The following is a 24,580-nucleotide window of genomic DNA, read 5'->3' as shown; positions in this document are numbered from 1 at the left end:
ACGAAATGGCAAAACTGACCAGTCCCCTTGGTGAGCCACAATTACCTTATTTGCAAAGTCCCACCCAATCACTTGGGTGGCAGTTTCAAGACCATGGCAAGAAAGGCCACACAAAATAACCATGTCACCACAAAGTCCTAAAGTAAAGAAGCTAAAAAAAAAAAAGAACGTAGTTATTATTTATAGAATAGCTATACTGATGAAGTAGCTCCTGCTGCATTACCCAGTACCCCAGTCCGTTGAGTCATTATTATATTTAAATTCAAGTGCTCTTGAGTGAACAAGTGAGTCAGTAATCTCATTTAGAGAATATGTCGCACAGAGAAGACAAGAACACATGTCTTAGTATGAATTCTACTTCCTGGGTGTGCTTAATAGTTCAGAGCAGGCACAATCAGGCTTGGAAGAAAAAATTGTTAAGATTTGAGGCAATTTAGAAGCCGGCTGACATCATGATGGTAGCTTGAAGTCCACCACAGTGGAAGTATTTACACCACAGAAATCAGCAAATGCCACAAATTAGCACCCCTCCTTACTCCTCCTCACAGGTATAAACATTTGCCAGCATACCACTTGTTCTGCATAGGGATGATTACATCCTTGGGTGAGGATCCTGACTGCTGATGTCAGAAATTTTTCAGATAGTCAGAAATTATTCAAAAATAACTTTAAATACAGACTGTTTTTCAACCCTGAGCAAGTCTGTCTTCTCTTACTATCACTTTAAACCGAATTCACTTAGCTTTTGATTCCCTTTTTAAAAACAGATCTTTAGGCTTACTCCATTGCACGGTGATGTAAACTAGCTTTTGATTTAAAGATCAAAATCATCTGTTAATTCAGCTATTCATTTTCTTGGCTAACTACCTGTTTCAACAAATGGATACAACACTGGAAGCATTCACTTGTCTATGCCAAGAATTTTGGAAGACAGCTACCTGGTCAATCAACCTGAAGAGATGCATATTTGTGCCCATTCCAAAGAGAGATGATCCAACACAATGTGGAAATTATTGAATAATATCATTTTTTATCATTAATATCACACACAAGTAAAATTTTGCTGAAGATAATTTAAAAAAATTGCAGCAGTACATTGACAGGGAACTGCCAGATATTCAAGTTGAATTCAAAAGAGGACTCGGACCAAGGGATATCACTGCCAACGTCAGATAGATCTTGTCTGAAAGCAGCCTATGCAAAAGCATTCGACTGTGTGGATCATAACGCATTATGTATTACACTGCAAAGAATGGGAATTCCAGAACACTTAACTGTGCTCATGAGAAACCTGTACATAGACCAAGAGGCAGTCATTTGAACAGAACAAGGGGATACTGCATGGTTTAAAGTCAAGAAAGATGTGCGTCAGGGTTGTATCCTTTCACCATATTTATTCAACCTGTATGCTGAGCAATAATCCAAGAAGCTGGACTATATGAAGAAGAACTCGGCAACAGGATTGGAGGAAGATGCAGATGACACAACCATGCTTGCTGAAAGTGAAGAGGACTTGAAGCACTTAATGATAAGGATTAAAGACTACAGCTTTCAGTACGGATTCCAAAACCAAACCAAACCCATTGCTCTTGAGTCGGTTCCAACTCATAGCAACCCTACAGGACAGAGTAGAACTGCCCCATACAATTTCCAAGGAGTGCCTGGTGGATTTGAACTGCCGACCTCTTGGTTAGCAGCTGTAGCACTTAACCACTACGCCACCAGGGTTTTCCAGTATGGGTTACACCTCAACATAAAACAAAAATTCCAATAACTAGACCAATAAGCAACATCATGATAAATGGAGAAAAGATTGAAGTGTCAAGGATTTCGTTTTACTTGGATCAACAATCAATGCCCATGAAAGCAGCAGTTAAGAAATCGAAAAATATATTGCACTAGGCAAATCTGCTGCAAAAGACCTCTTTAAAGTGTTAAAAGGCAAAGATGTCACTTTGAGGACTAAGGTGCACCTGATTGATCCAAGCCATAGTATTTTCAACTGCCTCATAAGTGTATGAAAGCTGGACAATGAATAAGGAAGGCCAAAGAATTGATACATTTGAGTTATAGTATTGGCAAAGAATACTGAATATACCATGGACTGCCAGAAGAATGAACAAATATGTCATGGAAGAAGTACAGCCAGAATGCCCCTTAGAAGTGAGGAGAGGGAGACTTCATCTCATGTACTTTAGACATGAGAGACCAGTCCCTGGAGAAGGACATCATGCTTGGTAGAGCGTCAGCAAAAAAGAAGAAGACCCTTAACAAGATGGATTGACACAGTGGCTACAACAATGGGCTCAAACATAGCAATGACTGTGAGGATGGTGTAGGACTGGGCAGCATATCCTTTTGTACATACGATCGCTATGAGTCGGAAGTGACTCGATGGCACCTAACAACAACAGCTGCCTTCCTTTTGCTACCTGGGCTAGACCTTATTAGTTATTTATAATTTTACTCTGTTTCAGAGTTAAGAATTCTTCTATTTTAAATTTGTTGAATTTAGGTTAGTTTTAGTTCAAAACTACTATTTCAAAAATTTTATCATCCTCCTTACTTTCTCAAGCAATGTTCAAATAAAGAGGATAGAAGAGATGACCTCCTACAAAAGCTTCATGACTTCATTGAACTTTCATTAAAAGTTTCTTGATTTTAGAATTTTCTTCTCTCTAGACCTTCTCTAATTTATTTTAATAATAAATGTTTTGAGGTTTGAATATATCTGTATTTTATCTTTTAATTTTATGACATATAGTATTTTTTTTATCGTGAATTTGTCTGCTTTAATCTAAAATATCAAATGGCTTTGATGTCACTTTTACTACTTAATGAGTTCCTCATTTCAATTTCAGATACCTAGATTTATAAGTCCAAACCTGTTTAAGAGTCGTTATTGACTCAAATTTTTTCTTTCACTGACATTTCATTATATCAACAGTTTACCAACAAGTGATAATCTATTGTTTCTATTGTTTGCTGAAAAGCTCATTGATATTTTTTACCAAAGGCAGTAGCTGAATTTATATTTTTTTCATAGCACTGGTTAGTCTCTTTTGGCTTTAGCATATCTGGTGGAGTGTAGAGGGCAGTGACACCTGCTGTCAAGACCTAAAGTTCCTTTCCAGAAATTACAATGGAGTTCTCCAGTCTGTGCCAGTGAATCCTCAAGTAACAAGTTCAGGGAAGAGAAAAATCAAAGACATACCCTAATTGCCATACTTCAACTAGATTTGAACTTCAACCTGACCAATGATTTAAAAAAAAAAGTGACATCAGATTCTAGTATGTATTTTCCATCCTTTTATATTCAAGTGAATACATTCTTATGTTTTAATATTGGCTTTTATAAATAGCATGAGGCTGGGTTTTTAATTTTTTATACAAGCTGACAATCTCCTTTAACCAGTAATTTTAATATATTTATATTTCTTGCCCAGCATTTGAAAGCTGGACAATGAAAGAGGAAGACAGAAAAAGAACTGATACTTCAAATTGTGGTGTTGGCGAAGAATATTGAATATAAGAATACTATGGACTGCCAGAAGAACCAATGTAACATCTTAGAAGAAATACAACCAGAATGCTCCTTAAATGTGAGTATGGCAAGACTTCGGCTCACTTTCTTTGGACATGTCAGCAGGAAAGACCAATTACCAGAAAAGGACATCATGTTTGGTAAAGTAGAGGGTCAACGAAAAGTAGAGAAGCCCTTCAGGAGATGGATCAACACAATAACCACAACAATGGACTCAAACATAGGAACTGTCATGAAGATGGTGAAGGACTAGGCAATGTTTTGTTCTGTTATACATAACCCATGAGTCGGAGCCAACTTGACAGCAACTAACAACATATTTCTTAAAGTTATCAATATATTTGGACTTATTTTACCACCTTGTTTTGTATTTTTGGGGGGTGGGGCGGGGAGGGGATCTTCTTTTCCTTGCTGCTGCTGCTGCTTGCCCCCCCCCCCACTTGTCTTTCTTGGATTAACTGAGGTACCTGTTTGTTCGTTCTTTAATTCTATTTTCCCCCCTCTGGATGTTATATCAGCTAGTCCTATTATTCTAGCGGCGCCCTAGTGGCCCAGTGGAAAGAGCTCGGCTGCTAACCAGAAGGCCAGCAATTCACATCCACCAGCTGCTCCCTGGAAACCCTATGGGGCAGTTCCACCCTGTCCTACCGGGTCGCTCTGAATCAGAACTGACTGGATGGCAACAGGTTTGGTTTTCTTTCTTTTCTTTTTTTTTTTATTCTAGTGGTAACCCTTGAAATTTTAGCAATCACACATAATTTTTTAAAGTGTAGCTAATTTTAGCATTCCTCCTGACTGGTAGAAGTACTAAAACTTCCATGCAGGGCTTTGAACCGGTTCCTCCCTGTTCAGTCATGGCCAAGAATGCGAAACCGGAACAGACCTGAATTTTTACAATTTGGGTGAAGCAGAACTATGAGCAGAATGGGAAAAATTACGGGTGCAAACCCTGCTAGAAACCTAATCTCCGTGTTAGAAAACAAGGGCAGTTTACATGTTACATAGCAGCCGAATCTGTCTCCTGTCAGATTTTAAGCACTGGGAAACAGTGAGTGCCCTGCTCAAAGATGTCGGCCGACCGTGCCCTTTTGAGTGTGTGTTGCACTCCACGGTCCTCTGGGTAATCCAATCTCACACACAGCCTCCTGAAAGGGATCACTACCCCTCTTCCGAGTTTCCCGTTCCAGGGCTTCGACTGGAATTTTTTCCATTCTGGTTATCGTTCGCATCACCCAAATTGAAAAATTTGGGTCTCCCGGTTTCACTTTGTAGGCCATGACTGAGCCAGTTGGAACCAGTTGGAAGCCCTGCTTACATAGTATTTTTGTCTAGTCTTTTTTAACCACTTTAAATTGGAAATTACTTAATATATATACTATGTTTGTTTAGATTTGCTTACATATTTACCAATCTGTTTACTCACAATTTTTTCTTGTATCGTTAATAACCATTTTTATTTCTAGTAATGCTTTTTCCATAGTTTACTTACATTGATATTATAGCTACATTAGCTTTCTTTTCATTGGTGTTTACATGATATCTTTCTTATCCTCTGACTTTCATCTTTCTATATTTTGTTTTAAATATGTCCCAAGTAAAAGTCTATCTTATTAATGAAGTATTTAGTTCATTTATACTTAATTATTGGCATATTTGGATTTAAATTTATCATATACTAAGTGTCTTTTTTTACCCAACTCTAGCCCCTGTTCTATATTCCTTTTTTTCTCCTTGCCTTTTTGAGGATTAATCAAGTATTTTTTAATTCTATTTTCCCCTCTCTTAATATGTAAATTACTCAACATTTTACTATTCTTTTTATGGTTACCCTAGAGATTATGATATACATTATTGAGTAACTGCAGTTTATTATTAAGTACTTAGCATATTCACAGAAAATGCATTTTACCGCATTTATCCCCCTCTTAACTTTAATGACATTTTGTATATTTTAAACATATATATATTTCCCAAAGAAAGAAGTATCATTATTGTTTTATACAGTATATATTCATTCACATTCCTTTCTGCATCTGCAGTCCTCATATGGAATAAATTCCTTCTGTCTGAAGAACACCTTTCACTATTTCCTTTCGTGCAGTTTTGTTGGTGACAAATTCTCTTAGCTTTTGTTGGTCTGATATGTGTTTATTTCACCTTTAATCTTGAAGAATACTTTCACTATGTACAAAATTCTACATTGGCAGTTATTGTAGCACTTTAAAGATATGATTAGTTTCAACTTTTTCGGTTAGTCTAATCTTACACCTTTGAAGATAATCTACATTTTTTCTGTAGACACTTGTAAGACTTTTCTCTTTGTTTTCAGTTTTCAGTAATTTTATATAATGTGCCAAGGAGTAGATTTCTTTTTATCCTGTTGGGGTTCATAAACTTCCTGAATTTGTGGCTTTTGTAAGTTTTTTAAACTTCTCAGCCCTTAACTCCTTAAGTACTGCTTCTGCCTTATTCTCTCACTCTTCTGTCCTTTTGGGACTTAAATACATGTATGGTAAACCTCACTCTATATACTATGTTTTTTGCCCTTCTATTTTTCATTCTAGGTGTTTTTATCTTACATATATTCCATTTCATTATTTTTTTTCCTCAGCTGTATGTAAACAGCTGATAAACCTATCCACTAAGTTCTTCATTTCAATTATTGTATTTCTCAGCTCTAGAATTTCCATTTGTTTCATACTGATTGATTGTGCTTTAGGTGAGGCTTACAGAGCAAATTAGTTTCCTATTCAATAGTTTATACACAAATAGTTCTATGAAATTGGTTGCACTCCCAGCAATGTGTCAGCACTTTCCCTATTACCACTCTGAGTTCCCCATTTCCATTTGTCTGATTATCCTGCTCCTTCCTGTCTTCTCATCTTTGCTTTTGGGCATATGTTGTCCTTTTGGTCTCATGTAGATGATTGTTCTAAGGAGCACCTTCCTCACATGTTATTGATGCTTCATAGGCCTGTCTACTATTTGGCTGAAAAGTGATCTCCAGGAATGGCTTCAGCTCCAAGTTAGAAGCATGTCTAAGGACTATAGTCTTGGGAGTTCCTCCAGTCTCTCTTAGACTAGTAAATCTGGTCTTTTTTGTGAAACTGAATTTTGTTCTCCATTTTTTTCCCCCATTCTAACCAGGACCTTCTGTTGTGATCCTGATCAGAGTGGTCAGTAGTGGTAGCTGGGCACTATCTAGGTCTTCAGGTCTCAGGGTGGTGGAGGCTGCGGTTCCTGTGGTCCATTAGTCCTTTGAGTTGTTTCCTTGAGTCTTAGGTTTTCTTCGCTTTCCTTTGCTCCAGGTAGAAAGAGACCAATAGCTGTATCTTAGATGGCTGCTCCCAAGCTTTTAAGGCCCCAGACACTACTCACCAAAGTAGGATGTGGAATGTTTTCTTTATGAACTATGTTATGTCAATTGATCTAGATATCCCCTGAGATTATGATCCTTAGCCTTCAAGCCTAGTAACTCAGTCCTCTGAGGTATTCGGTTATGTCTAGGCTGTTTCCATGACTGTACCACTTGGGTGCTCTATTATATATATGAATATACATGGAGCACATACAAATATGTATGTAGAAATAGCCAAAGCCAAACCTATATATGCACATGGGTGTACTCCCATACACCCTCCTACACCTATTTGGCATACATATCTACCTAGATATCCACTCAGAAAATTCTCTTTATTACTGTTGTTGCAGGATTGTGTATGTTACAGTATTTACTTTTGTTGCCTTTTATTCTTGCATACCCCTCTGTGTCTTCCCTTGACTTGGTCATGTTCTGCTGACTTCCCCCATATTGTGTACTGCCTTTCCCTTCACCAGAGTTAACACATGTCTACTCTCTAGTTAGTGATTTTCCCTGCCTCTGCCTCCCATTCCTGGTAACCATCAAAAAATGTTTCTTTCTGTGTGTAAAGCTTTCCTTGAGTATTTATAATAGTGATCTCATACAATATTTGTCCTTTGTGATGGACTTATTTTACTCAGCATAATGTCCTCTAAATTCATCCATGTTGTGAGATGTTTCACAGATTCATCATTATTCTTTTTCATTGCATAGTATATCATTGTGTATATGTACCACAGTTTATCCTTCCCCCGTTGATGGGCACTTACATTGTTTCCATCTTTTTTGCTATTGTGAATAATGCTGCAATGAACATGGGTGTACATATGTCTATTCATGTGACAGCTCATATTTCTCTAGGATATTTTCCTGGGAGTGGGATTGCTGAATCATATGATATTTCTATTTCTAGATTTTTAAGGAAGTGCCATACTGTTTTCCACAGTGGTTGTACCATTTTACATTCCCACCAGCACGGTATAAGAGTTCCAATCTCTCCACAGTCTCACCAGCATTTGTTTTCTGTTTTTTTGATCAGTGCCATTCTGCTGGGGTGAGATGGTACGCTGTAACTGATTACATTTGTGTGGCCTTTCTGGCCATAGTCTTGTAATTCCCATCCAGGTGATTGGGCAGGACTGTGTGATAGGGTAATTGTGGCCCACCAAGAGGATTAGTTGGAGCCCTGGTGGCACAGTGGTTAAGAGCTTGACTGTTAACCAAAAGGTCAGCAGTTCAAATCCACCAGCTGCTCCTTGGAAACCCTATGGGGCAGTTCTACTCTGTCCTATAGGATTGCTATGGGTCGGAATCAATTCACCAGCAACAGGTTTAAGGGGATTGGTAAGTTTTGCCTTAAAAGAGAGCCAATTCCAGAACAGAGAAGAGGATCCAACCACCACCAAGGAAGAACAGCCAGGAGTGGAGAGTGCATCCTTTGGATCCAGGATCCTCATGCTGAGAAGTTCCTGGAAGCAGGAGACTGAGAGATAGAGAAAGCTATAACCCTGAAGATAGTGAGAAGTGGTGGCAGGAGAAATCCAGCAGCATAGACTCAGCAGGCGAAGATAGCGTGGTGGGCTTCCCCACCCACAGAGAGAGAAAGCCTTTGGGCAAAGACTGAGGGCCAGGGAGAGGCATGCCTGTGAGCATGTCTGGGAAGAGGCTATCCTGATGGAAGAACTGTATCCTGAGTGTTATTGAGCCTGAATTATAACTGTTATACTTCCCTAATAAACCCAATAATTGTGAGTATCATCTGTGAGTTCTGTGTGGCCATTGCAGTGAATTATCAAACCCAGTAGAGAGTGCTGTGGGAAGGACAGTTGATGTCAGAATTTGTAAAGATGGTGGAGAGAGGAGAGAGGTGGCGTGTGTGATCACCACCTCATAGGAATCAGCCTTGGGCTGTTGATCTTGGTTCTCCTCCCCCATTGTGGGGTTGGAGGAGGTCAGACACTTCCCCCAAGCCGTTTTTACAGCTGGTGCCAGAAGTGGGATACTTTGCAATGGCTCCAGACTCGTGAAAGCATGGAACTTTGAAACAGAAAGAACAAAGGGGCTTGGGAAGTGAAATCTTTGATTCTTGGATGGTTACTTTGGTTGTTTTTACCTGTAATGGCTGAAAAGCTGCAGCTGGAGTGGCCTAGGGCAAAGGCCAGGCCGGATAAGCAGGATGACTGAAGGGGGCCAGGGTCTACCGGTTCCACCCAGCCAGAGACCCACGGCCACATGTACATGAATGTGAAGATAGTTAAGGTGTGGAGAAGACAAAAATAGAATGTTTTAAAAAGGGTTATGTGTTTAGGATTATGTGTTGATCTTGATGTACTATGGTTATTGAATGTTTTCTCCTATCTAGTGTTGTAAAGCAGACCTAAATGTATGATAGAAATGAATATTGGGTATTATAGATTACAGAGAGCATGTAACTCTGCCTTCAACCAATACTTGATTCAATATGCTAAAAGGGGAACTATGATTTGCCAGAGGGAAACACAGGCTGTTTGAATGGAGTAGCCCTGTGTATAGAGTGGGGGCCTCAGGTTGAAAACCTAAGCCTCATCCAGATTTTACATTTGAAAAGATATGCATAACCACCCAGAACTGCTGAGAGAATGGAAAATTTGCTTTTGAAGGAAGAACTTACAGAAAAAAAGTAGCTGTTTTGCTTTTTGAATTTTGAGCAAGTAGTTTGTTGTTGGGTACAAGAAAAGCCAGTGCCCATTGGAAGGAACCCTCTTCCAAGACTGGAAGTTAAAGGGAGCCGGCAAGTAGACAGCTTGGTCTGCTTGCTTGTGGTGACCACCTGGGTCTACTTAGTGAGTGGAAGTGGAGGAAGTGCAGCATTGAAGAAATGGGCTGAGTTTATAAATGTTCCATTGACACCCGTTGACCTAGCCCACAGGGGCTAGGGATGAGAGAGAGAGAGGAAGGGCTAGAAGTAAAAGGAGTTTTTGGACTCCTGAAGTTTATGGGTAGAACCAATTGACATAGCCCAAGGGGGCTAGGGATGAGAGTGTGTGAACTGGCTGTCTGAAGTGCTGGGAGGTGTGTGTGAACTCTCAACCCTGATGCTGCTACCCATTGTGACTTAGCTTGGATGGCTAGGGATGAGCTGACCAGAACCTGACCAAATGAAGAGAAAGATGATTGACACTGTGAACTGATGTAGACTGTTGCAATTTGATGGCTTGCTGTGGACCAGACTTTGCTTTTGGATGCAGATGGTCAAACTCTCAACCAGAACAGAAGCTTCTTCAAGACCAAAGAACATGTTTGTCTCTTCAGAGTACTGGTTTGATAAGTAGGGGCAATTTAAACATGGGCTATCTAAGCCAGGGAGAGAAAAAGCTGTAACCCTGAAGATGGAGAGAAGTGGTGGCAGGAGAGACCCAGCAGCAGAAGACAGCAGGGTGGGCTTCCCGGCCCACAGAGAGAGAGAAAGCTGAGTGCCTTTAGGCAGAGACTGAGGGCCAGGAAGAAGTGTTACTATAAGCACAGCTGGGAAGAAGCTATCCTGATGGAAAAACTGTATCCTGAGTGTTCTTGAGCCTGAACTGTAACTGTTACCTCCCTAGTAAACTCCATAATTGTATGTATGTATGGTCTGTGAGTTCTTTGTGGCCATTGTATGGAACTGAATTTATGGAACCCAGTAGAGTGTGCTATGGGAGGGACTTTACTAAAGACGGTGGAGAGAGGAGGTGTGTCTGATCTCCATCTCATAGGAATCAGCCTTGGGCTGTTGATCTTGGTTCTCCTTCCCCCTTGTGGGGTTGAAGGAGGTCAAACACTGCCCCCAACCCATTTTTACAGATGATATCTCATTGTCATTTTGATTTGCATCTCTCTAATGGCTAATGATTCTGAGCATCTCTTCCTGTGTTTGTTAGCTGCCTGAATGTCTTCTTCGGTGAAGTATCTGTTCATGTCCTTTGCACATTTTTTATTTGGGTTGTTTGTCTTTTTGTTATCGAGCTGTTGAAGTTTTGTATAAATTTTACAGATTAAACCCTTGCCAGATATGTCATAGCTAAAGATTTTTTCCCAGTCTGTAAGTTCTCTTTTCACTCTTTTGGTGAAGTCTTTTGATGAGCGTAAGTGTTTAATTTTTAGGAGATTCCAGTTATCTAGTTTATCTTCTGCTGTTTGTATATTTTTAGTTATGGTTGGTATTCTATTTATGCCATATATTAGGGCCCCTAGCTTTGTTCCTATTTTTTCTTCCATGATCTTTATAGTTTTAGGTTTTACAGTTAGGCCTTTGATCCATTTTGAATTAGTTTTTGTGTATGGTGTAAAGTAGGGGATATTTCAGTTCTGCAAATGGATATCTTGTTTTGCCAGCAGTATTTGTTAAAGAGACTCTCTCTTCCCCATTTAATGAACTTCAACCCTTTGTCAAAGATCAGCTGTGCACAGGTGGATGGATTCACTTCTGGGTACTCAATTCTGTTCCATTGGTCTATGTGTCTGTCATTTTACCAGTGCCAGGCTGTTTTGACTACTGTGGCTGTGTAGTAGGTTCTGAGATCAGGGAGTGTGAGGCCTCCTACTTTGTTCTTGTTCAATAATGCTTTGCTTATCTGGGGCCTCTTTGCTTTCCACATAAAGTTGGTGATTAGTTTTTCAGTCTCATTAAAGAATGATGTTGGAATTTGGATTGGGATTGCATTATATTTGTAGATCACTTTGGGTAGTATTGACATTTTCATAATGTTAAGTTTTCCTATCCATAAGCATGATATGTTTTCCATTTATGTAGGTCTCTTTTGGTTTCTTGCAGTAGTATTTTGTAGTTTTCTTTGTATAAGTCTTTTGCGTCTCTAGTTAGATTTATTCGTAAGTATTTTATCTTTTTGAGGGCTATTGTACATGGTACTGTTTTCCTGATTTCCTTTTCAGAGTTCTCTTTCTTGGTGTAGAGGAATCCAACTGATTTTTTTGTGTTGATCTTGTACCCTGCCACTTTGCTGAATTCTATTAGTACCAGTAACTTTCTTGTGGAGTCTCTGGGATTTTCTATGTATGTGATCATATCATCTGCAAACAGGGATAGTTTTACTTCTTCCTTACTAATTTGTATGTCCCTTTCTTGCCTTACTTCTAGCTAGGACTTCCAATACAATATTGAATAAGAGTGGTGATAAACGGCATCCCTGTCTGGTTCAATTCGGTTCATTTCTAATTTCCAGTTTTGTGATGGAATTCTAAATCATGTATTTTTTTTCCTTCTTAAATATATTAAGTATAACTATTTGAAACTCTATTAACTCTATTATCTGGAGCTCTTGTGGACCTGTTTCTATTGTTTGTATTTTCTGCTGGTTTTTTATTCATTTAGTCCTGTCTCCTCAGGTACATGGTTATTTTTGATAGTATGCTACAAATAGTTACAAAACTACTGTAGAAATCATTTAAGTGCTAGGATTATTTTACCTTCTACTACAGAGACTGTATAATGGCTTCTCTTAGGAACTCGAGTGCACTACTAATTCTGGACACCTGGAACCACTAGTATGCTGGAATCACTTCGATGAAATTTCAGGAATTGATATGATTCAAATCTGAGCTATGTTTCCTATGAGGGCTTTGTATTTCCTGTTTGCCTTTTTTTCTTTTTTTTTTGCAAGGTACAGCTCTTTGGGGTCTCAACCCAAAGCAAGATGAGCTATTCAGGGCCATTCCCTATTTGCATGACCTGGACTCCATTCCCTACCCCTCTAGCCCCAGGAAACTATCAAAAGTACCACCTACCTTCTCTTTCTACAGTTGGAAAACATCCCTAGACAAAAAATGGTCCCAAACTCTGAGGTCACCTCCATCCTTCTTTCATCTCAACAAGTTTTTACTATTAAGTACTATCTTAATACTAATACTAATATTAATACTATCTTTTTTTAATACTCTTACACATTAAAATAAATTTTTAATTTTCTGTCAAGATTTTCTGATTGCTGTTACAAAGAAGGTTAATTCAAATTACCTAATCTTCTGTTACTGACAGTATAAGATATTCATTCCTTATTTATTTAACAGTATTTAATATGCTACTATGATAGCCAGCCTCCAAGACAGCCCCAAGATCTCTGAATCCTGATATTCACATCCTTGTTTAGTCCTCTCCCACACTATACCAGGGTAGGTCTGTATGATGGATAACGTTCTTCCTGTTCACAGAAGAAGTGACACTTCTGAGATTGTAAAACTCTGCAGCTTCTTTCTTGGTTGCTCTCTCTCATAATTAGATCGCTTATAACTGGATCTCATGACAAGGGGAAGCCTGTCATGGGCAGCCCTATGGAAAGGCCCATGTCATGAGGAATTAAAGCCTCCTGCCATCATACAGGAAACCTTGGTGGCGTAGTGGTTAAGTGCTACGGCTGCTAACCAAGAGGTCCGCAGTTGAAATCCGCCAGGTGCTCCTTGGAAACTCTATGGGGCAGTTCTACTCTGTCCTATAGGGTCGCTACGAGTTGGAATCGACTCGACGGCAGTGGGCTTGGTTTGGTTTAGTTTGGTTTGGCCATCATAGATGGGAGTAAGTTCAGAAGCAGATCTTCCACCTCCAGTCAAGTCTTCAGGGAATGTACCCCTGGCCAACATTTTGAATGCTACCTCATGAGAGACCCTGAGCCAAAACTATTCTGATTAAGCCACTCCCAGATTCCTGACCCTCAAAAACTGTGTGAGATAATAAATGTTTGTGGTTTTGGGGTAATTTGTTACAGTGCAATATGTAACTAATATAGCTCATTTTAATTTACTTGTCATTTAATTCTGCTTTGTCCTTTATTAATTTTTCAGTTTTTCTGTATACTCACATTTCCCTAAGGATATGAACTATCTTGGCTGGTGATGTATACCTGGGGGAAAGAGCTAAATTCAAGGGCCTACCTTGGGCTCCCTCTGATAAGCTGAGGTGGAAGGAGTCATGCTTCAGGTGAGCAGTCTTTGGTGTTTAAATCTGTATCTCCTCCAGGAGATATTTGACTTAGTTATAATCTCCTTATCCATGGGATATAAAGAACGGTAGGGGCAGAAGGGAGCATTAAGGGGCCAAACAATCTGCTTACATCACCCAATCCAAGTTCAAATATTGCCCTGATGTTATCCTGCTGCCACCAGCAGGAGCTGAGCTTGTTGTGCTTCTGATTCTCAATGACAATGGAACAGGTAATGGTTCATGCAGGTCGATGTGTAAGAGAAAACAAACCCAGAACCCAGTGCCCGCGAATTGAGAAAATGGCACCTCTAAAAACACCCCCTCACCCAATAGCCTGTCTCTGTTGCTCAGCCTGCTTTTGCTGTGACTGGAAACCACCTCCTATTGTCCCAGAAGTCTTGTTTGGTTGGTTGTTGTTAGCTTTTATGCTTGACAAATTCATTAGTTTTCTTCTGACTTCTATGACAACTCCAGGGATGAGTTCAGGAAGAAAAGCTAATACTCTTGCAGGTACCAAAATGTCTTATGATCTTTTTATTTTTTCCATTTCTATTTCCTGCTTGCATCAAATAACATGAAATAAGTATTAAAAACTGGGATGTTGGGCCATCTAAGATGCATCAATTGGTCTCAACCCACCTGGAGCAAAGGAGGATAAAGAACATCAAAGCACAAGGTAATTATGAGCCCAAGAGACAGAGCCATATAAACCAGAGACTACATCAGCCTGAGACCTGAAGAACTAGATGGTGCCTGGCTACAACTGATGACTGTCCTGATAGGGAACACAACAGAGAACCCCTGAGGGAGCAGGAGAGCAGTGGGATGCAGACCTCAAATTCTCATAAAAAGACCAGACTTAATGGTCTGACTGAGACTAGAAGGACCCCAGACGTCATGGTCCCCAGACCTTCCGTTAGCCCAAGACAGGAACCATTCCCAAAGCCAACTCTTCAGACAGGGATTGGACTGGACTAAGGGACAGGAAAGGATACTGATGAAGAGTGAACTTCTTGGATCAAGTAGACACATGAGACTATGTGAGCAGCGCCTGTCTGGAGGGGAGATGATAGGGCAGAGGTTGTCAGAAGCTGGCCAAATGGACATGAAAATAGAGAGTGGAGGGAAGGAGTGTGCTGTCTCATTAGGGGGAGAGCAACTAGGAGTATATAGCAAGGTGTATATAAATTTTTGTGTGAGAGACTGACTTGATTTGTAAACTTTCACTTAAAGCACAATAAAAAATTTAAAAAAAAAAAAAAAGGGCATGTTGAAAGAAATAAAGAAAAAGAGAACGAAACATGACCCTCTCAACTAATCAATATACCTAGTTGTAGTCTTCAGGAAAATCCAGTAAAAATTTCCCATCATTTTACCTCCACTCACCTGAAATGGCTTCAGGAAGGTTTCCTCCATTGCCAGTCTGCCATACTCAGTGAAAAGCTAGAAGGCAAATCACACATGCACACATACACATATACACACACCAACAAAAACAACAAAAGAAAACTTCAGTATATGCAAAGTTTTACTTCTTGACTTCCTTCTCTTCATTTTCTTCCCCCTAGCTGAAACGGAATACTGTATTATTTAGATTAGAACAATCACTTTAAGGAAATAATTATTGTACAGATAAAGCAGAGCTACAATAATTAGACATACATAAAATTAAAGACATAAAGTACATTTTAAAAATAAAGTCTCCTACTAGCAAGCAGCCATCTAAGATGCATCAATGAGTCTCAACCCACCTGGATCAAAGCAGAATGAAGAACACCAAGGTCACAAGGTAATTATGAGCCCAAGAGACAGAAAGGGCTACATGAACTAGAGACTACATAATCCTGAGACCAGAAGAACTAGATGGTGCCTAGCCACAACCGATGACAGACCTGACAGGGAACACAACAGAAAACCCCTTAGGGAGCAGGAGAACAGTGGGATGCAGACCCCAAATTCTCATAAAAAGACCAGACTTAATGGTCTGACTGAGACTGGAAGAACCCTGGCGGTTATGATTCCCAAACTTTCTGTTGGCCCAGGACAGGAACCATTCCAGAAGACAACTCAATCAGATATGGATTAGACTGGACGATGGGTTGGAGAGAGATGCTGATGAGGAGTGAGCTACTTGCATCAGGTGGACACTTGAGACTATGTTGGCATCTCCTGTCTGGAGGGGAGATGGGAGGGTAGAGGGGGTTAGAATCTGGCAAATGGTCACAAAAGGAGAGACTGGAAGGAGGGAGCAGGCTGAATCATTAGGGGGAGAGTAAATGGGAGTATGTAGTAAGGTGTATATAAGTTTATATGTGAGAGACTGACTTGATTTGTAAACTTTCACTTAAAGCACAATAAAAATTATTTAAAAAAATCAAGTTTCCATTTTAAAGCTTATACCTTTTATATCTAGAATGTGGGACAATTGTTTTGTGGGTAAGGTGAGTGAGAAGGAAGAATATGCTAGATGATCTTTCAAAGCAGAACTTGGATAGATTAGGCCAGAGATTATCAACTATGTAGAATACATTTATAAAAGTTGTTTCCTGAGGAGATTTAATGGCATGATGGCCTGGGTAATTATAGAATCATATAGGTATTTGGCTTAAAAAGTGGAAAATCCAATACACTTTCTTCTCTTATTTTGTATTCCTCCCAATTGAGATCGTAAGGCACCATGATTTGAGTTTTTGTGTTGCCAAAAATTTAAGGTTTTGGAGAACACAGAACTGAGAGAGTGACTGGGCCTCTGCTGAGAGTTTCACCCAGACTGGCAGAGTGGGTTTCCCTATATGTCTACAGGAAATGCCGCTTTATCATACACAAAGGTGACAAGCCCCAGTGGCTTCTTGGCGCTGGGGAAGAATGCTGACACAGAGGATTACCATCCTTGGCCCTCTAGAATAGCTCCTACATCACCACACCTCCTCTCCTGTGGGAATTACGGGAGTTTAGGGAGCAAATGGTAAAACCTATTACTAAGTATTTGATTAGAGCGATTGAATGGAAGTCTGGAACGTCATGTTTAAAAGACAGCTGGTCCAGGGATCCGACAGACACTTTCGTTAGAATCATTTCATAACACGAATTCACAATTTCTTCTTCGAAGAGCTGAGTTGTTGCCATTATAGGAAATTTTTATTAATGACCTCAAAAAAAAGCTTACTCAGTATCAAACTCCAGGATTAGTCCTTTTTTAGAAACTGGTCAAAACACTGCTGTGTCATTAATCCTTATTATGAGACATGTCTAAAAATTATTCAGCATATTGCCTACTCCTATTAAATGATCAGTGTGTCTTAGAAATATATTGGAGAACAATGCTGGATGTGAATCTCAATGTCACAGATTATTACCCAACCCTTATCCTGCTCTATCATCCTTTGCTATCTATTAAACTTGCCCATTCTGCTACATGCCAAGATTTGCTGGTTACCAAGATAATATATTGAGAGTAAAATTTTCTGTAAAATAAACAGAAACTATCAAAGAAATATTAAGTTTTTCAAAAGTAACCAAGAATAACATGAATTGAAAGAGAACAGAGATTGTTACAGAGATGTGAACTATCTGTAGAAAATATCTAATCTTTTACTTCTTTGAGATTTAAATGCTGTTTTTTTTTTTTTGGAGAGTGGAAAGAGCACTGAGCCCAGTCAGATGACCCACTCTACCACTAACTGTATGAGTTTTGGCATGTCACTTATTTCCTTCAGCCTCAGTTTCCTCTTCCATAAAATGTGAAGGATAAATTAGGTGATCACCGAGGTCTCTTTCAGATCTGACTTAGAATTCTATGAGTTATCATCAGGTAGCTATTTCATAGTTCTTAGCTATAAAGTGGTTCACAGGAAAAAAAAAAAAAAAAAACCTGGCATAGTATCATTACTAACTGATGGTTACACCACACTAACTATCATTAAATCCCTGATATTAAGACTTCAGCTTCCACATTTTGGGTCATCTTTAAGCCAAAGATTCTGATTTGCCATATATTTTCAAAACACAGTGCTGGTAACAACTACTTTTACAGAAACAAATTTGAAAACTGAATTCGAGAAAACATAACTACACAGGGTCAGAACAAGAAGCTTAGAAATAGGACAGCCCCTATTGTTAGGGGTTTCTTTCTCAGTTGTTAAGATTTCCCAGAGTAGAAGAAGGCCTAACATAAACTCAGAGTTCTGCTATCTGTGCTGCAAAGATTACCAGATAAACAAAGAGTATAAACACTGTTACCTGGAGGTGCTGAAGATCATCCTCCTGGACATTTTGTGATAAGTTATATACCTGGATTAAGAAATAAGCCAAAATGAGGAAATAATTAGCATCATACTAAGCACTTATTTTGTCATTCTTTATTTTTCTAAATATATCAATTATCACAAAATCAAAATCTTACATGCATTCTTACATAATGCTATTTATAAGATCTTGACAGAGGAGTAAAGGAAGGCTGAGAGACAATGTACAATGATCATAAAACTGTTCCAGAGATACAGTAACCATCTGCTGTGCAGACAAAATATTAAAATTAATTTATAAACCAGACTTAACAGTTAGTTAGTAAAATAACCATTCTCCCAAACATACCAAAATAACAGCAGTCTGAGCCTGAACAACTCGTATAAAAAAAGTTTGTTTCGAAAACTATGTTGACTTTTTCACAAAAGAATTTTAACGTCTATAGAACATTCCTCACCACTCATCTGTTCAATTTGTTGTACTGTGGTTGTGTGTTGCTATGATGCTGGAAGCTATGCCACTAGTATTTCAAATACTAGCAGGATAACCCATAGTAGACAGGTTTCAGCGGAGCTTTCAGACTAAGACAGACTAGGAAGAAGGACCTGGAGATCTACTTCTAAAAAAACTGGCCAGTGAAAACTTTATGAATAGCAGCAGAACATTGTCTGATATACTGCTAGAAGATCAGCCCCTCAGGTTGGAAGGCACTGAAAATATGATGGGGAAGAGCTGCCTCCTCAACATATAGTCGGCCTTAATGATATGGATGGAGTCAAGCTTTCAGGACCTACATTTGCTGATGTGGCATGACTCAAAATGAGAAAAACAGCTGCCCACATCCGTTAGTAATCAGAACGTGGAAAGTACAAAGTACAAATCTAGGAAAATAGGAAACTGTCAAAATGAAACGGAACACTTGAACGTAGATATCCTAGGCATTCCTAAGCTGAAATGGACTGGTATTGGCTATTTTGAATCGGACAATCACATGGCCTACTCTGCTGGGAATGAGGTTTTTACCAGCTTCTGCAGTCTGAAATTGATCAAACATGCAATCAAGATGCATTGATAATTACTGGTGATTGGAATGTGAAAGTTGGGAACAAAGAAGGATCAGTAGTTGAAAAATATGGCCTTGGCGATAGAAATGATGCCAGAGATTGCATGACAGAATTTTGCAAGACCAACAACCTATTCATTAGAAATACCTTTTTACAACAACATAAACACTGACTATACATGTGGCCCTCACAAGATGGAATACACTGGAATCAAATTGACTACATCTGTGGAAAGAGACAATGGAGAGATACAATATCATCAGTCAGAACAAGGCCAGGAAGTGACTGTGGAACAGACCAACAATTGCTCATATGACATTTCAAGTTGAAGCTGAAGAAAATTAAAGCAAGTCCATGGGAGCCAAAATACAACCTTGAGTATATCCCATCTGAATTTAGAGACCATCTTCAAGAAGATAAGTAAAGTATTATAATGAAACATGCAAAGACCAGGAGTTAGAAAGCCAAAAGGAAAAACCACGCTCAGCATTTCTCAAGCTAAAAGAACTGAAGAAAAATATCCAAGACTCAAGTTGCAATATTGAAGAATTCTATAGGCAAAATGGAGTCCTGGTGGCTCGGTAGTTAAGAGCTCGGTTTCTAACCAAAAAGTCTGCAGTTTGAATCCACCAGCCTCTTCTTGGAAACCCTCTGAGGCAGTTCTACTCTGTCCTGTAGTGTCGCTGTAAGTCAGAATCGATTCAACGGCATTGAGTTTGGTTGTTTTTCATTTTTGTTTGTTTGGTTATACACAAAATATTGAAGGAAGCAGGAATCATCAAAAGAAGATGGAAGGAATATACAGAGTCACTGTACCAAAAAGAAATGGTTGACGTTCAGCCATTTCAGGAGGTAGCATATGATCAAGAGTCAATGGTTTTGAAGGAAGAAGTCCAAGCTGCACTGAAGGCATTAGCGAACAACAAGGCTCCAAGAATCGACAGGATACCAGTTGAGATGTTTCAACACATGGATGCAATGCTGGAAGCACTAGTCTATGCCAAGAAATTTGGAAGACAGCTACCTGACCAACCAAGTTGAAGAGATCCATATGTGTGCCCAGTAAAAAGAAAGGTGATCCAACAGAATATGGAAATTATCAAACAATATCATTAATATCACATGCAAATTTGATATTTTGCTGAAGATAATTCAAAAACAGTTGCAGCAGTACATCAATAGGGAATTGCCAGAAATTCAGGCAGGATTCAGAAGAGGACATGGAACGAGGGATATCATTGCTGATGTCAGATGGATCCTGACTAAAAGCAGAGAATACCAAAAAGATGTTTATCTGTATTTTATTGACTATGTTAAGGCATTCTACTATGTGGACCATAACAAATTATGGATAACATCGTGAAGAATGGGAATTTCAGAACACTTAATTGTGCTTATGTGGAACCTGTATAGGGTCGCTATGAGTCGGAATTGACACGACGGCACTGGGTTTTGGGTACGTGGACCAACAGGCAGTTGTTCGAACAAAACAAATGGATACTGTGTGGTTTAAAGTCAAGAAAGACGTGTGTCAGAGTTGTATCCTTTCACCATACTTAGTCTGTATGCTGAGCAAATAATCTGAGAAGTTGGACTATATGAAGAAGAATGTGGCATCAGGATTGGAGGAAGACTCATTAACAACTTGTGATATTCAGATGACACAACCTTGCTTGCTGAAAGTGAAGAGGACTTGAAGCACTTACTGATGAAGATCAAAGACTATAGCCTTCAGTATGGATTACACCTCAACGTAAAGAAAACAAAAATCCTCACAACTGGACCAATAAGCAAGATCATGATAAACGGAGAAAATATTGAAGTTGTAAAAGATTTCATTTTACTTGGATCCACAGTCAATGCTCACGGAAGCAGCAGTCAAGAAATCAAACGACATTCTGCACTGGGCAAATCTGCTGCAAAAGACTTTTTTTAAAGCGTTGAAAAGCAAAGATGTCACTTTGAGGACAGCTGCACCTGACAAGCCATGCATGCTATTTTCAATCACCTCATAAGCATGCAACAGCTGGACAATGAATAAGAAAGACTGAAAAAGAATTGATGCCTTTCAATTATGGTGTTGGCGATGAATATTTAATATACCATGGACTGCCAGAAGAACAAACAATTCTTTTTTGGAAAAAATATAGCCAGAATCCTCTCTAGAAGAGATGATGGCGAGACTTTGTTTTATTTACACTGAGCATGTTATCAGGAAGGACCAGTCCCTGGTTGGTAAAATAGAGGGTCAGCAAAAAAGAGGAAGGCCTTCAAGGAGATGGACTGACACAGCAGGTGCAACAATGGACTGAAACATAGCAACAATTGTGAGGATGGCGCAGGATCAGGCAGGGTTTCATTCTGTTTTACACAGGGTCACTATGAGCCAGAACGGATTCAACAGCACCTAACAACAGCAACAAAGAATGTTCTTCATATGGAAGTTGGGTTCTGATTATTATGCTTACATTCTTACACATATGGATTATTCCTTCATGAGTAGATTACAGCATAAAGGTGACATTGTTTTTTTGGGGGGGTAAATATTAGTAACTTCAAAGAAAATTACAGATGCTTGTATGTTTACATACTGATACAAACAGTATATTTTCTGTACTTATTTAAATGATAGGCTATTCCTCAGAAAATAGTAAAAATCATTACTAAGGACTTAGAAGATTTTCAGCAAAAATACTCAGTGACTTTAGGTCAAATATAAATAATAAATAAAAAATTTTAAAAGGCAAATCAATCAGGTCTTAATTGTCTTGTATAAATGGCTTATCCTGTTGGTTAAAAAGAAATTAGATATTAAACCAGTATTTTAAAGGCTCACTCATTAAGAAGTATATTTTTAAAAGGCTAGTGAACCATAGGTTATAGCCATGACTTTTATTATGAAGTCCTTTAGAAAAAAATCTATCTATCCTTTCTCCTTCAGTCCAGCCTCTCTTGGTTGTCCCAACCAGACTCTGCAGGCTATGATGCCCTCGTTGCTGGTTCACTAGCTCCATCCTCTCTACCTGCTTATCCCTCCTTCATAATATGAGTCTCATCTCCTGACTACTTTGCCTTAAACCCAAACCCAGTGCCATCGAGTCGATTCCGACTCATAGCAACCCTATAGGACAGAGTAGAACTGCCCCATAGCTGTTTTTTTAAGCCACCTTACATTTTCCTACTGATATGCTCTGTTTCTTGGCTACTCTCTCACTCCTTGCTCCCTCCAGTGAAGAGAAAATATCTAAAAATTGCCTTAAAATCTTTTATGCTATGTGTTCTATGGTTATAGTAAAAATCTCCAAGGACTTTCAGGATAATTTAGAAAGCCTACAATAACCTCAAAAACAATGCTTAAAAATGAGTGAAAAACAAAAAAAGAAAATTTTAAAAATTATATAAAGACATTTACTTTCCTAAATATATATTAAAGTATGTTAAAAAGCTGTGAACCTGCCTAAGTGTTTTTACATTTAGAGATGTTTCTATTGGCTATGTAAAGCAAAATTTTGCATTTCTAAATCTTGTTTCATTAAGCATAATTTATAACAGGTAATCCAAATATATCTGCATATAAGATATTATTAAGTTTATTGTAGGCTTTAAACAGAAAAAAAATTATCGATAAGACAATGTAACCTTTTCTGACTAAAGCAGGCAATTTGAAAACTGATCAATAATTAGACTATTATAACACAAACAATTATACTCTTACAGAAATCATAAGAACCAGGATGCTAATTGAGTCAAATAATATACATGATCTACCATGTTTGTTTGTCCCACTACCACATGTACATAGAAACACACATATTCATAATTTTTAATTAAAGAAACATTCATCAAAATGGATTTATTTTATTCCATACCTGTATTGAGCTGATCATTGTGCTAAGGGCAAATACCGTGGCTGAATCTCTCAAAGTTGATTGACTATCAAAGGTTCCCTGAGTATCCATCAGTAACACTGCAACCTACAAGGAAGTAGAGTACGTTATGGGTATTTTATAGAACATGTAGGGCATTAAGGTTGCCACAGGTTAATGCTGTAAGAACCAAAGCAATCTATTATCATTGAATGCTATTAATAGGTAATTTCTTACATGTACCATGAGTGCCACAGAAAATCAAATTATTAATTAGCTGCTGATTACTATAATGATTAAGTTTCACCAGTAATCCAACATAATAGAAACTTAATACAGCAACTGAAACGAAGTACAGATGTTAGCTTGCTGATCTGCTATTCTACTCTCCTGTAACCTCACCTAGCCTTATCACTAGAAAGGGAAACAGGGGACATGCAATAGGATGCCACCCTACCTAAGCTTCATGTCTAATGGCCAAAATTTGTTTTCGAAGGAGCATTTTAAAGAATCTGAAAAAATGGTAATCATTGCAAGTGAAAACTTGATTTTATTTAACAAGTTAGCATCGTACCTTTTTACCATCAGGCTTATTGATAAGGAAGATTTCACTCCATATCTGTATCCCCGTGGTCTCTCGTTCAGATCCACCTCTCCATGAAAAACCAGTCAATGGTTCATTGTAATCTCCAATCCAGTCAACTGATTCCTGTAAATTAATAAAGTCTATGATGCAGAACTGGATACATGTGTATAGTTTTTCCATTCATCCATTCCAACTCTCATCCTGCTCCCACTCTAATCAAAAGAAAACAACATATGCACATCTCTTGCATTGACACAAACATTTTATTTATTCATCCAAAAACTAATTACAGAGGAGCAACCATCTGCCACATTTTGTGCTAGGTCCTGGGGATACAAGGATGAAATGATATCATTCCAGACCAGAGGAAACTCACAGCCTAACAGAGACAGACACGCTAACAAGCCATTATGACCCAATGTACGCGTACCAAAATGGAAGTGTATATAAGGCATAAATGGAAACACAGGAAAAGGAATACCTAACTCATGGTCATGTGGTACTTCATAGAAGAGGTGCTGTTTGAGCTAAGATTTGATGGATGTTTAGGAATTTTTCCGGCGAGCAAACTGGGGGCGGACATTCCAGAAAGAAAGGTATAAGAGTACATATTATGTCAGGACACACTAAAATGCTTTGGTATTGCATAAGCATCAAGATGGAGAGGAAGGGGCCAGTAGCAGGAGAGCCTGGACAGATAGATTCTGAATAACCTTGTAAGGTGCCTAAGGGAGTTAGAGTTTATCCTGCAGGCAGTGAGGCATTATAAAGAAGCAGAGATAGAATATCATCATAGTTAGGATTAGAAAGATTATTCTGGATGCAATGAAGGGCAAATAGTAGGGAAGGAAGATAATAGCCAGGAGGAGTCAAAAACATGATTGAGGACCTGAACCAAGGCCAGGATAGGGAGGGGGAAAGGGATACTGATACGAGTGGTATTTGGGAAGCCAAAGGAAGAAAGA

The 24,580-nt window shown here is 38.8% G+C and overlaps 1 protein-coding gene across 2 annotated transcripts in view; it reads right to left on the bottom strand.

Moving 5' to 3' along the window:
* ATL1 (atlastin GTPase 1) overlaps nucleotides 1–24,580 on the bottom strand; it is a 76,441-nt gene that overhangs the window by 26,673 nt on the left and 25,188 nt on the right. For both annotated transcript variants that reach the window (XM_049899023.1, XM_049899021.1), the window contains exons 3-6: nucleotides 23,604–23,738; nucleotides 23,033–23,137; nucleotides 18,094–18,144; nucleotides 15,241–15,297 (exon numbers count right to left, since the gene is read on the bottom strand). In XM_049899023.1, the coding sequence (XP_049754980.1) occupies nucleotides 15,241–15,297; nucleotides 18,094–18,144; nucleotides 23,033–23,137; nucleotides 23,604–23,738 (348 nt within the window). The remainder of the gene's footprint in view (nucleotides 1–15,240; nucleotides 15,298–18,093; nucleotides 18,145–23,032; nucleotides 23,138–23,603; nucleotides 23,739–24,580) is intronic.

This window comes from Elephas maximus, chromosome 10, assembly GCF_024166365.1.
Source record: "Elephas maximus indicus isolate mEleMax1 chromosome 10, mEleMax1 primary haplotype, whole genome shotgun sequence".
NCBI classification, from domain to species: Eukaryota; Metazoa; Chordata; class Mammalia; order Proboscidea; family Elephantidae; genus Elephas; species Elephas maximus.
This window is presented reverse-complemented; position numbering and strand designations above follow the sequence as displayed.